Below are 16,733 nucleotides of genomic sequence, written 5' to 3' on the forward strand. Positions count from 1 at the left end.
AAGAACAAAATGTCCAGCACCCTTACATGTGTGCTACCTTCTGACTGACCCCGAAGCTCAGTGGCGGCCCTGAAGGAGGGGTGGGTGTATGCACTTACAGTCATGCACTTGGTGAGTCCTGGCTGCTGCCCTGACTTGGCCAGGCTTGCAGGTTATTCAGGAAGAACAGTAGCCCTGACTAGATGCCCGCAGTACACAGGGTCGGGTGCAGAAAGAGGCAGAGGTGGAGGTATTGCACGACTTGGTCAGGTCCCCGCAGCTGGTCACTGAAGTAGCAGGAACAAACAGACAGCATTATCCATTCTCCTAGTCAACAAATAGCCTTTGAGCCCAGCTATGCCTGGCACCATCTCTGCAGTCAAGCCCCAGATTTATAACACAGGTTTTGAGTGTAACTGTAATTGGCTGGACTAAGTTTTAAATACATGCACCAGGAGGGAACCTGTATTCTTTTATATGCTCAGGTGTTCAGTGCCTCCACAGCAGGCAGAGAGCTAAAAGAAGAAAAGAGACTGCAGGGAGAAAATAACTTTCCTGGCTGGAAAAGATCAGAAGGGAGATTCCTTTAGGAATTCAAGACCACAAGGTAACGTAAGCATATAGTGTCTACTCAGCTTTTGCCAAGCTCTGTGCGAAAGAAACCACTTTGTTTTTTTGGGTTTTTTTTCGCGCCCTTTTAAGTGGAATAAAAGAAACTAGATCAGCCCCAGCTTTCATCATACACAAATGGAAATTTTAATTGGGCTAAAAATGAAACGTATACGGCATTACCTGGAAATTTGTTGTTGTTCGGTCGCCAGGAAATTTTTTCAGAAAACAATATTAGGAAAATATTTTTATTACACTGGAGTACAGACAAAATTTCTGAATATGGAACAAGCACAGGGTATAAAGGAAAATTGATAACTTTGACCACATTGGAATTAAAACCTTTGGGTTATCAAGTTTAAAACTTGAAAAGTCATACACTGGAGAAAGGTATTCGCAATATATGATCTACAAAGGACTAGTTTCCAAAATATGTAGGAACTTCTACAGTGAGGCAAATAGACAAAAGATGAGAATGGGCCAGTGACAGGAGTGGAAGCCCAAATGTCCAACAAACCTATCTCAAGATGCCACACTCACCCACAATCAAGGAAATGCAAACGAACACAGAAGGATACCATTCCACACTCCCCAGACAGATGCAATGAAAAGGCTCACTCTCCCAGCGGCAAACTCACTGCCAGTCGGGGTGTAAACTGGTTCAGCCACTTTGGTTGTGGGTTTTATTTTCTACATTTTTCAAATCGAGGGCTAACCCACATACAGAGTGCACAGAGTACACAGTCCTTGGTATCCAGTTTGATGCTTTTTTCCTACATATACACCCAGGTAACCACTACCCACACCAAGGCATGGACTCCTTCCAGAACCCCACAGGGTTCCATCATGCCCCTTTCCACGTCATCCCCGTCTCCTTGAGATAACTAATCCTCTAGTCACTTTTCTCACAGATTCATTCTGCCTGTTTTAGGACTTCATCTAAACTGTTAGCTCCTTTCATTCAATAAGATTCATCCATGTTGATGCAGGTAGCAGTAGCTAAGTCCCTTTTATTCCTAAGTGGTATTCCATTGTATTGATATACCATATTTGCTTCTCCATTCTCCTGGTGATTGGCAATGTGAATTGGACTATGATGAATGAGGATACCATGAATAGTCTTGATGTGAAGTACAGCTGCCCTGGAAAGCAATTTGGCCATGTTAAGTTGCACGTGTGTTGCGCTACCACCAGGAATCCCACTCCTGGGGTAACGTGTTAGAGAAACTTGCCCACGTTAAAGAGGCAGGAGTTGAGGTTAAAAATTCCGATAGGTGTTATTCAAAGTTGCAAAAATAAATACCTTACATACCTATCGACAGGAGAATGGATTGATAAATTGTGGTCTAGTCATAGGAAATGGCAACCCACTCCAGTACTCAACTTGGAAAGTTCCATGGACAGAGGAGCCGGGCGGGCTACACTCCATGGGGTAACAAAGAATCAGATGTCACTCCACAGCTGAGTATGCACACACATACACAATGGAATACTGTATATAAGTGAAAGTAAACAAAATAAAGCTAATCGTATCAACTTGGATGACTCAGACACAACATTGAATGAAAAAAAGCAGAATGTAGAATACATACTCTATGATGCCATTTATATAAAATTTCTGAACAGGCAGTACATTACAATCACAAAGTACAATATGTTGTTTAGGAATACATCTGTATGTAGTGAAAGCACCCCAAAATGCATGGCCTGGATATAATAACATTCAGAACAGTGATTTATTCCAGGTGGGGAGGGAAGCGCTTGTGAGACGAGGTCCAGTGGGTATCTGCTGAATTGATGAGTGCTTTAGTTCTTAAACTGGGTAAGCAGACACAGGTGGTTATTTTACTCTTTAAACTTGAAATATAATTGTTTAAGAAGATACAGGGATGGGGACAGTTCAGGGCAGAGGTGTGCTGGTAAGTGTTGACAGTTGACCACAGGGAGGGGAGTGACTTGCAGTATTCACCAATTTCTGTGGCATAAAGACCGTGTGTGCATGTAAGTCGCTTCAGTCATGTCCAACTCTTTGCAACCACCATGAACTGTAGCCTGCCAGGCTCCTCTGTCCAAAGGATTCTCTAGGCGAGAATACCTCAGTGGGTTGTCACACCCTTCTCTAGAGAATCTTCCCAACCCAGGGACTGAACCTGTGTCTCATTATGTCTCCTGCATTGGCAAGTGGGTTCTCTACCACTATCCCCACCTGGATAGTGGCTGATTTCAAACTGCCAGTGTGATACCAGCGGATGCTCCCAAGCCAGCCTCAGCACACCACTGACACTGAACGTGGTAGAAATTTGCTCCAAAGGCCAGAGCTGGGAGCCCAGGCTCGCTCTGAGGACATTTCCAAAACCCTAGGACCTGGGTCGAGGGCTGGATTGTATTCATGTACGCTGTTAAGTTACCCAGAAGTGAGGTGGTTAGAACAACACCAAATACTCATTCTCACACAATTTCTGAGAGTCAGGAATCCAGGACCGACTTAGCTGGGTGTTTCTGGCTCAGGCTGTCTCCTGAGGCTGCAGTCAAGCTCTCAGCCAGAACTGCAGTCATTTGAAGCTTTGCCTGGAGCCGGATCTGTCTCCCAACTCCACCCACCCCAGACTCACTCGGTTCCTCCTTACATGGACTGCTCCAGGGGGCTGCTAAGATGGAGGTGAGGGGAGTGTCACAAGCTCATCTCCAAAATAACAGACTCTCACTTCTACAGTTACACACACCAACTGTGATGAGATGCAGGAGGGGATGACTCCAGGCAGCAAATGCCAGGAAGCAGAGATCACCAGAGGTTGGCTCACTCGTTGGTCACAGTGGAAGGAGAGCACTGCTTGTCCTGAGATTCTTGTAAAGGGGTAAAGGGGATGCCTAGGGTCTCAACGAAAGGAGAGACGGGAACCTGAGGGGCCCTCGCCTTCATCTTATAGCTGAGGAGACTGAGGTTGAGGGGTTTCCTGGAGCACAGGGGCTCCATCTGGCCTTGGTCCAAGTGAGAAGGACCGTGCCTCACCGTCTCTCTGCCTGCCCTCTGCAGGTGCAAATGCTGGTGCACATCGAGACCTCCATCAAGGTCACCTTGCCCACGAGGTCCTCCTTCCTCAGAACTGTTTCCTTACATTCTCCCTCAGCCAAAACAAGACAACCTCCACTTGTTTCCACACACCTCGTCCCCTGCCACAGAGAGCGGCATATGGTGCCGTGTTGGCATTACCGGACACAAGTCTGTGCTGTGGAATCCCAGTGGGATCCCACTGCCATTTGCAGACTGGGGTAGAATCGTTTCAGAGCTCTGTGATTGATCTCTGACCGAAATATCAACACTGCTATCTGTTTCTTGATCTGAATACTAATTACACGGGTTATTCAGTCCACGAATAAAGTTTTGTTTTTTTTTTTAACATAGTCCCAAAGACAGGGACACGTGTCTGGAAAATCCCAGACAGAAGCATTTTACTGAGCTGTTAGCAACCTTTATTCTCCAGGTACCACTGGGAAGTACCACTCAGGTGGACTCATGGGCAGATCTGAAAAGGGACTAAAGTTAGGGAGTCCTTGGCAGCAGATAAGAAGTGACATTCAGGGTGAAGGTGCCATTCAGGTAAGTAACCCTCAGCATTGCTCACCTTCCTCCACACCGTGCCGAGGCCCAGAGACCCCCAAGCATCCTCGGTAGTCATGGGGCCATCAGGGTGGGGTTCCCAGTGGTCAGAATTAACAGTTGCAGGCCCCAGGTGCTCTTTCTTAGTAGACAGGTTAGTGGGATGGGGAGAGAGGAGAGACAATGGGGTAGAGAAAACAGGTTCAAGCACCAGCACCATCAGTAGAAGATCCAGGAAGGTGCACATTTCAAACCCCTGTCCTGAGCCCCACCCTTCCAGGCACTGGCTCACCATCCTTCTCTTGGCCCTGGGAGACAACACTGAGCGGGCCATGGAAGAAGGAAGACCAGCTCATCTCCTTGAGGACGCCAGTCCGTGCACACCCTCCCCCAGCAGCTCTCCTGGCCCACGCCTGAGCTGGGGCTCTCCCAGTCCAGCAGGCTCTGCAGCCAGTTGCAGGCTGGTGGCATGAGACAGGACCTACTGGGCTGAGCAGGCCCTCCATGATTCACACCCCAGTCCTGCTTGGCTATCAGCCCACAACCTCTTTGCCACCACAGTGCCAAGCACTTGCGGGCTGCTCAGATGCTTGGCAAGGAAGGAGGTACCTGAGGCAGGCCTTTCCCCATCCCCACCCTGCTTCATGTGTAGCCACAGTAGAAATGGGAGCGACGGAGAGGGACCTGAATGTGGCTGGGGAGGTGGGGAAGAAACTGATGGTGAGGGGGACTTCGCTGGTGGTCCAGTGGTAAAGAATCTGCCTTGCAATGCAGGGGACACGGGTTTGATTCCTGGTCAGGGAACCAACACTCCAACATGCCACGGAGCAGCTAAACCCCTGCATGCACCACAACTAGAGAAGCCAAATGGCACCTAGTGAGCCCGCGTGTGGCAACAGGAGATCCCATGCGCTACAACTAAGACCCGACTCAGCCAAATAAGCATTTCAGAAAAGAAGCTAGTAGTGAGGACCCTGGCTGTCCAGGAGCCAGGCCTTGGGGGCGGGGGGTGGGTCAGAAGTCTCCTTGGCCCAGTAAAGCCAGGGGAAATCCTGGCACAGTGAGTTACAGACCCAACATCCCCTCCCTTTGATCTGAAGACTCTGCCAAAGAGGTGACTCTCAAGATGCCCAGGAAAAGGTGCTGAGTTACCCTAGGGGCTGGGGCGGGGTAAGTTCAGACCTGGGCACAACTAGCACCGCCCGCTTCACTCTTCCTTAGGGTCCCTAGATGGATCTGTCCCCCAGACATCGTGGCTAGCCAGCTACAGCCACCTGGCCAGGAACCGCACCCATTCCTTGTACCCATTTGCCAGGACACTGCTTCGAAGCCATCCTGGACTGGGTTCCCATTCTCAACCCCTCATGGGGTTCATTGTCCTGTCAAGGCCTGTGGTCTCGACCACATTCAGACCTTCTGGTCCTCACTAATGCTCTACCCGACCCTCACCAGGGGCACCTTCTGCCTCGGTGCCAATCCCTAGGCTTCTTTCTGTCCATTTCCGCCCCCACCCCAGTCCTCCCTGAGCTCCAATAGAGCCCTTCCTAGGTTTCTCTGTCGTCCTGGGCCCCATGTGAACCTCCTAGTCCTGGGCCGAGCTCTCTGGCTACCCCTCACTGCTGTCACGGGATACGTGAGACCCAGGAAGCCTGTGGCCACAGTGGCAGACTTGAATCAGTGACATGATCCAGGACATGACAGTGATTGGAAAGAAGAATATGCTGGGGAGAAGGGCGCCCCTTCCAGGTCCTGTATGTCTGATCTGTGTCCACCAGGGAGGCTCATCCCTGCCGACACTCACTCAGGGATGCCCACGTGGCAGGGCCATGGGAGGTTCAGCCGTTGACCTAGGGGTTTTAGAAGACACAGGTTGGGCTGAGGGCGGGGCAGCGCAACACCCTTCCCCTCTGACCAACATTTGCTCCCTGCAGAGCATCCCCTAGAACAGAAGGGGGCCCTTTTGCTTTCCTTGAGGGGTTGAAGACTGCTGCTTCTGCCTGCTTCCTCGGTGCCAGCCTTCCCAGCGGGGCTCCTCCTCCTCACCAGCTGCAGACCCAGACTCTCCCTGCTCACGCCCAGCTCTCCTGCCTCTCCTGAGGCCATCTCACGCTCGAGAACCATCTTCTCAGGAAGGGTTGCTGCTGCTAACCCCACAGCCTGGGACTTGCTCCAGAGGAACCAGCCCAGGGCTATGACTGAGGTTCCTGGGCTCTGGGCTCTCACTTAGGGGCTGGAGACCCAGGTTCCCTTTCCACAAGGTTCTGGGAACCTGGGCTGTGGGCTCCATAGGGGATGGCAGAGGACATGCCTTCTGTGCTTTTGGTTCCTACAGAACCCACTCGGGGGCCTGCACTGCAAAGTCCAGGTTGGTAAGGAATTCTCAGACGGTCCTTGTTCTGATTTCTTAGAAAACTGCCCCCACATTCTTTCTCCTGTTGCAAGCAGTGCTGATTTAGAGACACAGCAAGAACCAGTCCACCATTTGAGTGACCCCTGAATGGTGGATCAGTCCCCTCTCAGAACCTGCAGTGACAAAAACAGTGATCTCAGGGGGACTCTGGGGCCCCAAGGCTCTCACACAGGTGGCAGCCCCAGCTGCCCCTCTGGTGCCACAGAGCCCGGCAAGTCCCAGGAGGCAGGGGCAGGGCTGACACCACCTTTGTTCTTCCCTGAGAAGAGGGCCGCACCGGCTCCACCCTGTCTGTCCCTAAACAGACCTGCTCAGGGCCTCTTCCCTGACAGGGCTGGGGATGGGGTGGTCAAAGGACTGAAGTCTTGGTTATGGGGGGTCAGGGCTGAGGTCCTACATCTCCAACCGTCACCGGAGTGTTTCTCCTGTAACACAGTCCATCAAAGGATCCTGGGACAGATGCATTCCGAGGTCAAGAGCAAATGGGGGCACAACGCACATTAGCGTAGTAAAGGCTCTGAGAAGGCCTGTGGGAAATTACCTTACTGTGTTTCAATCTGTGATTCCTAAACTTATTTGATTACAAGCTTTCTATTTGTTTTTGGCAGAACACATGCTTATGGAACCCCTTTTATCCATTTAGGAACCCCTGCCTGCTCAGGCTCTTTCCTCACCAGGAAAGGGCCCTGACCCCCACAGCCACCCCCGGAAGGCTTGTCCCAGGGTGGAGGCTCTATACCTCATTCCTCTAGTGTGTGTGTGTGTAGCAGCAGCCACGGTTGCTGGGATCTCGTTAGAAATGCAGACTCTCAGGCCCCATTCCAGACCCACAGATCTGAATCTGTATGTTAACAAGACCCCCAGGTCATCGGATGAAGCACTGTTCTACATCTCCTGTTCTTCCCTCTCCAAGACGGCCCCTTGGGTCATCTCCCCAGCAAAGTGGGGGTTCTAGGCCCATCAAGATGCAGTTGACATACTTTGAACCTTGCACCTATGTTTAGGAATTCCCCACATTATGAGTTCTCCTTCTCCAAGGCCCATGAGAGGAACCAAAAAGGATGGCCAGATGTTGAAGAGGAATCTTTGCTGAGGCTTGTAGAGGACCAAGGAGTTCCTCCAGCTTGGCCTCCCCATCCTAATCAGGTGTCTCTTCCATAGAGACGCATGGAGACTTGAAGACACAGTCATCTTGGGGCTTCAACCTAAAAGGTCAGTAGCGGTCATTCACAAGGGTCAAACACTGTCCATCTTGGGAGCTGGCCCCCAAGTCAATCCCCTTAGGTAGAACCCAGAAGAAAGGGAAGGTGAGCCAGCCTCTAGGGAGAAGACATTTTATTGAGCTTTTGCCACATAAATAGCTACACCAAGCTGGGAGGGCTGAATGGAATCCCTCTGTACAGATCACTAAGGAACCCTTGGGGAGGGGGACCAGAAGGGAGCCTGGTAATGACTGGAGAGAAAGAGGACCCCCCCTGGATGCTATATGGAATGAGGAGAGAGAGAGAGAGAGAGGCTAATAGGCTACATGTCACGAGGGAGGGACAAGAAGGGGTCACACAGGTCACAGCCCTTGGTATCACTGGGTCAGGGCCTGCACCACGTCCTTCACCAGCATGGTGCCGATCACCATCTTCTCGCTGTTGACCGTCAGCTGGGCAGCTCCAGTGGGCCGGGTGTCCAGAGTCAGCAGGACCAGGCTCCCACTGGTCAGCGTCCTCCCTGCAAACCTGGGGTAGGAACGGAGGAATGGGCTCAACACTGGGCCCCGGGGTCCCTCATTCCAATCAGGCCCAAGAGCCCATCTCGTTCCCCTTGCTGGCAGTCAGTACCTGTACTCGTCAGATGTCCCACAAGGGACACGACCCAGGTTGGCTGTGGCCGTCACTTTCTGCACCACAATGTGGTCACTCCGACAGGTGTCTGGCAGCGTGAGCTTCTCTGTGATCTCGTTCATGCCCGTCAGCTTTGCTGGGGGCAGAGGTGATGGTGAGGGTGAAGGCCATGGTGGGTGCCCCTGGGTCTGCCCACTGAGCATTCTCACCAGGGTCTACGCAGGTCTCCCTCACCAGTCTTGGGGAAGGGCTACTTCCCTCTCGGGCCGTGTCCGCCCCCAGGGAGATTCTGTCAGCCTCTCCCCGCCCCACCTCGGGGTCTGTCCATACTGCAGACCAGAGCCTGACCTGGTGCTTCCCCACCGTCAGACATCTGGGCTACCAGCCCCTCAGCAGTGGCCAGTGGTTGTGGAGCCCAGTCACTTCTCAGAGGTTTCCTCCGCCTGGCCCCCACATCTTTTGGTCTTTCCTGGTTGACCCTCCAACCCAAGTTCAACTCTCCCCCAGCTCCTGGAGGCTGACTCCTCGCAGAGAGGTCACTGGTAGCTGCTGTAGGTCCTCACCAGACAGGCCCGAGTCCAGGGGTCACAAGCAGCCCTCATGAGTGGACCCCTGATTTCACACAGGACAACAGCTCCAAACATGGCCCAGGCTCATGACGTCCCCATGCCTTCAGAGCATCCCCTCACTCCACAGGGCTGACATCTCTGCACTCCTGTGCTCTCCCCAGCCCCGTGAGCTCCTCCATCTGCCCTGCCCACCTTCTCCCCAGCCTCTCTCCTCCCTCTGCTACTTGCTCCCTTGTTCTCCTTTGGAGAACAGACATACCCTTCCTGTTTCTTTCATCCCCTCCATTCCTCACTAGTGACATTTTCTTGTCCTATACTTTTAGTTTCTCCTTATCAAGTCTCCTCATTGCTAAGTCCTCCCTAGAAGCCAGACATGCCATGATGCCAATACTGTTTCTCCTTCACGGCTGACCTCCAAGGGCCTCCAAAGAGGACTCACTTCCTCAAGCCCTGCTCTCCTAAACCCACTGCAGCTGGCCTCGGTCTCCTCCTTGGCAATAACCCGCGCTCTCTGATGTTGGCGGCAGTTTCCTATATGCTGGACCTGAAGGGCTTCGGTCATCTTGGCCTGCAGACTATCCCTTCCATCTCCTCATCCCTCCGCCTACCTACACCCTGTTCCTTCTCTTTCCCCTCCCTTCCTTTTTCTCCTGAAGGACACAAGTTTTCCTCAAGAAAGGTCTGTGGCCTGTTTATCTCCCCATTCATCTCTCCCTCAGGGTGATCTCACTTATAGTCACAGCTTCAGTTATCACCTCTCTGCTCCTGACTCCAGCCTAGAAGTGTTTCCTGGGCACAGACCCACATTTTTTAGTTGTGTATGAAACACCTCCTCCTGAATTTCCCACGTATATTTCAAAAAGCAGCTCATCCAAAACTATGCAAGATCTTCCCCTCTCCCTTGCCTGATCCATCCTTCTTCCTTCTAGATTAGGGGTTTGGCAAATCATAGCCTGAAGGGCAAATACAACATACAACCTGCATGGTCCACAGTGTGTTTGTTTGTTTGTCTTTAATATTTTTTAAGTGTTGGGGGAAAGAAAGCAAGGCTAGATATTTCATGACACATGTAAAGTATATGAAATTCAAGTCTGTGTCCATAGATAGTGTTTTACTGGAATATGGCCACACTCATTCATGTATGTATTTTCCATGGCTGTTCCTGGCTTACAAAGGCAAGTTGCAGCAGAGACCACATGACCCAGAAAGCCTAAAATGTTTGCTGGGACTTCCCTGGTGGTCTGGTGGCTAAGACTTCACCCTCCCAATGCAGGGGGCCCAGGTTCAATCCCTGGTCGGGGAACCAGATCCCGCATGCGACAATCAAGAGTTCACATGCCGCAACTAAAAATCCTGCATGTTACAACTAAGACCCAGCACAGGCAAATAAATAAATATTAAAATATTTAACATAAATAAAACACTTACTTTACGGCCCATTACAGAAAAAGCTGGCCAACCCCTGGTCGAGGTGAACAGCATTGCCATTCTCCCTCTCTAAGCCAAATATTCTAGAGACAGCTTCCACGTCCCTGTCTCCTCTTTCATTCGGCAAATGCCCATGGAGTCCCTCTCCCCTACCTCAGCCTTTCTTTTTTTTTGCTGTGGCTCTAATCCTGGACCCCATCTCTCACCATCTCTCATCAAATCTATGTCAATAGCCTTATAACTAGTCATAGGATTTAGTCCAAGGTCACATACCAAGCAAGTGGCAGGTTCAGAACTTAAATCCAGGACTCACGAAGCCCCATGATTCTTTCCACTTATACTGTTCTGCCTCTTTTTCCTGCTGCACATTCTCTCAATTCCAGTCCTAACTGTAAATGTTGCCAGATTTCAGCCCAAGACTGAACTTGGCCCCTTCTTTTTTCAAAAAACTTCAAGAATTTCTCTACTGCTAGAAAAATGAAACCTGCACTCCTCACCCCTCTGTTAATGGAGTTGGTACCAAATAACCTCTGTGACCCCTTTCACCTCTGAAATTTTAGGACTTAAATCTTTCAGCACAGGATTCAAGGCTTCCAGAAACTAGACCGAACATATTTCAGCTTTGTTTTCCCTACTCCCCAGTGCTAAGAATCCCTAGGCCCCAAGGCAAACTGCACCCCTGCTTGCTTCCTGTAAATTTTCACTAATGCCTACTCATAATGCTTCCCCCAGTTGGAATCCTGGCCTAGAATCTTCTGCCTGGCTGCGTCTCAACTCTCTCCAAAGTCTCACTGAAGTGTCTGAGGGTCTGGGAAGCCTTTGCTGGAGTACAAGGGGCGAGGCCTCCCTCTGTGTGCAGCAGCTGAGGCTCCCGCACCATGCCTGTACCGTGGAGCTGAATAAGCCCCAGAGGGGGGTCCTGAGCACCAGTCCCACCCACCCCCAGGGAGCACTCACCCTGTTCCTTCTTGAACTCATTCTCACTCAGGAACACGGGGGCCATCAGCTCCCCAACGGGTGGCTGAATGGAGACGTAGAACTGTCGGGTTTGGGTGCTGGGAAGGCCGGAGGAGACAGAGAGAGGGAGTCAGGCCGGCTTCTCTCCCCTCACCTTGCACCGTGTCTGGAGGTGAGGCCCCAGGTTCTGGGATGCCTTCCAGGTCATGATGCCTCCCCACCTAACACCACCTCCAGTCCGTTTATTTTGACCCCTCCTCTCCCCAGCTGCCCTCCTGCTCCTCCACAAGCTGGACACATACCATAGCTGGAAGTTGGCCGCCTGGGTTGAGTCACAGAAATTAATGCCCATGACAACAGTGGTAGACTCTCCAGGTGCTAGGGACTCTGCAGCAGTGAGAGGTAGGAGCAGGGGGAGACAGAGACCCCATCACCTGATGGGTCTGGAACCCAGACTCCTTCTCCCCTCCACTGCCACAGCTGACTGCCTTCCATGGAACCTGGCTTTCTGGGCTGCTGGAGACTCTTCCTGGTTTCTTCCTGAAATCTAGACACCTGCCCCCACCTGCCCTCACCCCACTGAAGTCAGTGCTGAATCAGTCAGGCCTCAGGCTCCTCCTGTCCTGATATGGACTTGCTCGTTTCCTAGTTTGTCTTGTCCACCAGGGCGTGGCTTGCGGCAGATGCCATCTGTGTACTCCCAGAGCCTAGCCCCTGGCTGGGCACAGAGTGGACTGTCAGCAGCCACAGGCAGACCCGTGGACCTTCCCACTCCCGTCCCCGCCCCGGAGCTTCCTCCACCACTCTGCGTAGGGTGGAGATTTCCGCACCGATTTCAGGGAACTCCTGGATGCTGATGCCGGGAGGCAGTTTGGGGGTGCCCACGTGCAGGCCCTTGATGGGGGTGTCTGAGCTGTTGGAGAAGTGGATGTGCACAGACACCATGTGGGGGTCCCCGGAGAAAGGCTGGCGGCTGAAGGTGTAGTCCACAGCCAGCCCCTCGCCAGCCACGCGGTGCAGCAGCTCCTGTCTCCCAGCTCCTGACACGGGACTCAGCAGCTGGTGGGGATCGGGTAGGGAGGTGGGAAGGACGGAAATGACCCACCAGTAAAGGGCCAGCCCCAGCCTCGTTCCCGCCTGTGCTCACGGAAACAGGGACTCAGAGCTACCCACTCCATCACACCCCTTTCGCACCAACGCATACCACAGGACACACCACAGAGATGTATTTCTGCCCAGCCCACTCACCGAGGGCACCAGGGGGGAGTCTGTGAGTGTCAGACCCTCCAGGTCAGCAGCCAGGCTGGTGGACACGACTGTGGGCGGGGACACGGGCTGGACGCTGGGCGGGGTGACTGTGGGGCATACGAGGCACATGATGATAAAGGAGAGCCAAAGTGAAATTGGCTTGGATAGGGCCATGGAGCCTAGGGCTCAGGGAGCAGGCAGTTCAGCACCATGGACAGCGAGACGTGGCACCTGGTGCCTCCAGAGAGACGTCCACCCTTGGCTTCAACCCTGCACCTGGGGAGGCTGCCCCGCTGCCCTCTCAGGCTCAAATGTATTCAGTCTGCTCCCATTACCCTGAAGCCCCAGGGAACCCAGTCCAGAGTGCCATGGACCTTCCTACATCATCCTCCCTAGGCCTCCTTCCCCCGACTTCTACCCAAACTCACAGTCCTCTAGGTCAAGCAGGGAGACCTCCTTGGCTGCAGGGGCACTTTTGCTACTGGGAGGCTGGAAGAGAAAAATCGGGTGTGAGTGTGGAAGGGGAGTACCCTGGCCCGTGATGGGCTGTGAGGAAACATCTGGGCCTGGCCCAGAAGGTGGAGGGGGCCCTGGGCCATGAGCCAACCCCTTCTCTATCCCAAGGCACTCACTGTTTTTTTCCTCCAGGAGGCAGGTTCCACCTGCTCCTCCTCGGTCTCTGATGTCATCTCAGACTCTGAGGAGCTGCTGCTGGAATCGCTGCCCTCATCCGAGGATGAGCCGCCTTCTTGCCCTTCTGGCACCTTCTTCCTCTTCTTCATTTTCTTCTTCTTACCTTCCTCCTCACTCTGTTCACTGGAAGAGAGGGGGCAAACAGGACTTGGGTCCAGCCTGGATGGCCACTTCTTGCCTCACAGAAGCGCAGGGAAAGCCTTGAAAACTCGGGGTGAGGGTGGGGAGCCTGGACCACAGGACACCACACCTGGGCTGCAGTGAGAGGTTTGGGCCAGCCTGAGCCAGCCCAGGCCCTTTCCCCGACTGCTTCCCCAGGCTGCGGCCCTCACATGAGCAGACCTGGAGGACTGCAGGCCCCTGCAGCTCAGGAGGAGGCTTGGGGGCTCTTAGGAGACTGACTAAGGCTGAGTGTTGGCCCTTCTTTCCCACAGGAGCCCCTGAAACCCCCCAGTTGTCTCACCTCTCACTGCTCCTCCCTTTCTCCTCGTCCTCTTCCTGGTCTTCGTTGTCAGACTCGCTGCTGGACTCCCTGGAGCCGCTTTCACTGCTGCTCTTACTTTCCGATTCACTCTCGGACTCGGGGTCTGTGGAGAGACAGTCTCAGGCTTCCCTCTTTTCTGAGCAGGCCTCCTGGGAAGCCCTAGGCGCTCAGCTTCAGACTCTGAACTGATGCAGCAAACTCACCTCTTCCTCCTCCCCCACTCCGCCCACACCCTGAACTGCTCCTAGTCAGACGCCAACCAGACCAGCTGGGACACAGATGGACCCGTGTGGATGGAGACCTACACAAGCACACACGTGTCTGGGACATGCAGTCAGTCCCTCCGGTGCCTAAACACACATACTGGTGTACGCTCCCTTGGACCCATGACCATGTAACACAAGAGCACACGCTTGCACCAGACAGGTAACCACAAGATGCACACACAGGCCCCAGCCCTGCCCATCTCCTCACCGCTGTCTGCAGACTCTGTGGGGCCTGACTCTCCCTCCGAGTCTGAGTAGAAGGGTTTCTCCTTCTCCTTCCTCTTCTCCCTATTGGAGCACTTGGTCCATTCAGGTACCTAGAGATGAGGAGTTGTTAGTCTCTTTAGTCGTGTCTATTTGAGACCCCATGGACTGTAGCCTGCCAGGCTCCTCTGTCCATGGGATTCTCCAGGCAATACTGGAGTGGGTTGCAATTTCCTTCTTCAGGAGACCTTCCTGACCCAGGAATCGTACCCAGGTCTCCTGCATTGCAGGCAGACTCTTTACCATCTGAGGCACCAGGAAAGCCCCTCTTATCCTTCACCCCAGCTATTTTGGGGGCCCCACCTGGCCCTGGCCCTGAGAGGGAATAATGGGGGGCAGGCAGGGGCACTGTCCCTGGAGGGTGGGGGTGGTGCTCACAGAGCCTGGCTGCCAACAAGGAAGGAACAGAGTTCGGGGCAGGCACGGGGGGCAGCACATGGGGGAGAGAGGGCAGCAGGGGCTGGGGGAGAGCACTGCACACAGGGCAGGCCGCACGGCACACGGGGCGGGGACCTCTTTGTACTCGCCCAACAGGCCCACGTGGGTCTCCATAAGGGAGAGGTCTTCTTCCTGCATGTGGGGAGGGTGTCAGGAGGGCTGGGCACACCCCCAGGGCTCCCTGATGTCCACCTCTCTCTGCACATCCCTGCCCACCCCACTCCTGCTGACCTCCACGTTGCGCACAGATGGGTCCGGGGCTTCCTCTGGCCAGTCTGGCAGCTCCTGGTAGCCCGTGGCCTTGGCGTTGAGCAGGTGGGACAGGGAGCCCAGCTGGAAGTGGTCCCGGTCTGAGGACAGGGTGAGAGGTCAAGCCAGGAGTGGCAGTGAGGAAATGCCCTGGGGGTTGTTTCCTGGGTGGGGCCTGGTAATGATTCTGGTGGGAACATCCTAGCTAGACGGAAGAGGGGGTGGACGTGTCCCCTAAGGGCTCTTCAGCCCTGACCAAATCGGCAGGTCCACAGGCTGGGAAGAAGGTTGTATGACTGACAAGAGCAGGGCTGAGGGGCCAGGGAGGGGTGGGGGGAAACTGGGGCCTCAGAGGAGACTGGAGGGCACTGGGCCCAGAGCTGCTGCAGGCCCGTCTGCTGGGGTCTGAGATGGGCCGGGGGAGGGGGGGTAGAAATGCCGGTGTGGCTTTTCCCAGGGCGCGGTGCAGGTGGGGTGAGGGCTAGGTGGCCGCAGCACCAGGCTCAGGAGGGAGGCCCGCTTGGGACGAGGGTATCAGCTCTAAGAGACTGGCCAGGTTGGGACCAAGGGCAAAGAGCTGTTTCTGGTCAGGCTCTGGCCTCCGTGGGGAGAGCTGAGCCATCTGCATGGGAGTGGGATGGGCTCAGAGCCAGAGCGGGCAGCAAGGAGACCTGTGGTGGGGACGGTGTGGGGAGGAGAAAGCTCCGCTGCTTCCTCCCGGCGGGTTTTCCATCTGCCCCATGGCTCTGAATCTCCTTACTCCAGGGGGCCAGGGCAGAGACAAAGCAGAACAAGAAGATAACCGAGCTTGGTGCAGGAAGCTCCCTCCTGAGATTCCTGGGTCCAAGAGCCAGCTGGTTCCCCCACCCCCTCTCCATCAGAGCCCTTGCCACGGAGACCTGCCTGAGAGACGAGGCAGGGCCGGGGGCCTGGGGTCTGGGCTGACCTGCAATGACAGCCCAGGCCAGTGCTGGAAACCGCTTTCTCAGGGCCCTTACCAACATACACCCCTCCTTTGTACGCAGCTCTACTTCCTGCCTTGCTGGGCTACTGGTTCGTAAAATCTTGATAGATATGCCTGCTCAGGGAGGTGGCTGGAGAGAGGAGTCTGAGAGCTGAGGAGCCAGGGGCCCGTCCTGCCTGGGAGGGCAGAGACCAGGTGAGATGATGCTAGTGGTGGTGGTGAGCGGGTGAAGGAGCAAGCCTGGGGTGCCACAGGACGAGCAAAGGGTCCAGCCAGGGGCAAAGAAGTCCTGCCCACCAAAGGCTGGTGCCCGGCCAAGACAGACCTCAGGGGAAAGAGCCAGGACTGGGGTGCTGGCCAATTCTCCCCTTCCCCCAGGAAGGCTCCTCTTGATTTCAGCTCCCACCTTTGAAGGACGACTCCAAGACTGGAGCTGGTTTGGGTGCCAGGAAGAGCTTCTTGGCATGGCGGCTGAGAGCCCCGCCCTGCTCCGAAGGGACAATGAGCTGCCGGGTGAAGCGCGCTCGGTCACGGATATCGTAGTTCTGGTCATACTTGGCCAGGCTCAGCACGTACTGGGTCAGCAGCTTGGTCTGGGACATGAGAGGTGAGTCAGCAGCCATCACAGAGGGTGGGGACACAGGAGGTGACCAACCAGATTCTTTTTTTTTCTTTTTCCTTTGCCCATGTCCTGTAACATGCAGGATCTTAATTCCCTAACCATGGATCAAACCTGTGCCCC

General features: G+C 54.1%; 1 protein-coding gene across 1 annotated transcript in view; it reads right to left on the minus strand.

Moving 5' to 3' along the window:
• Positions 7,917 to 16,733, minus strand: part of AP3B2 (adaptor related protein complex 3 beta 2 subunit) — a 36,844-nt gene continuing 28,027 nt past the window's right edge. Inside the window, exons 15-26 of the mRNA XM_018066506.1 lie at positions 16,398 to 16,584; positions 15,010 to 15,128; positions 14,285 to 14,393; positions 13,790 to 13,913; positions 13,266 to 13,449; positions 13,062 to 13,122; positions 12,634 to 12,740; positions 12,216 to 12,444; positions 11,688 to 11,772; positions 11,386 to 11,483; positions 8,429 to 8,567; positions 7,917 to 8,326 (exon numbers count right to left, since the gene is read on the minus strand). Coding sequence (XP_017921995.1) covers positions 8,176 to 8,326; positions 8,429 to 8,567; positions 11,386 to 11,483; positions 11,688 to 11,772; positions 12,216 to 12,444; positions 12,634 to 12,740; positions 13,062 to 13,122; positions 13,266 to 13,449; positions 13,790 to 13,913; positions 14,285 to 14,393; positions 15,010 to 15,128; positions 16,398 to 16,584 — 1,593 coding nt within the window. The 3' untranslated portion in view covers positions 7,917 to 8,175. The remainder of the gene's footprint in view (positions 8,327 to 8,428; positions 8,568 to 11,385; positions 11,484 to 11,687; positions 11,773 to 12,215; positions 12,445 to 12,633; positions 12,741 to 13,061; positions 13,123 to 13,265; positions 13,450 to 13,789; positions 13,914 to 14,284; positions 14,394 to 15,009; positions 15,129 to 16,397; positions 16,585 to 16,733) is intronic.

This window comes from Capra hircus, chromosome 21, assembly GCF_001704415.2.
Source record: "Capra hircus breed San Clemente chromosome 21, ASM170441v1, whole genome shotgun sequence".
NCBI lineage: Eukaryota > Metazoa > Chordata > Mammalia > Artiodactyla > Bovidae > Capra > Capra hircus.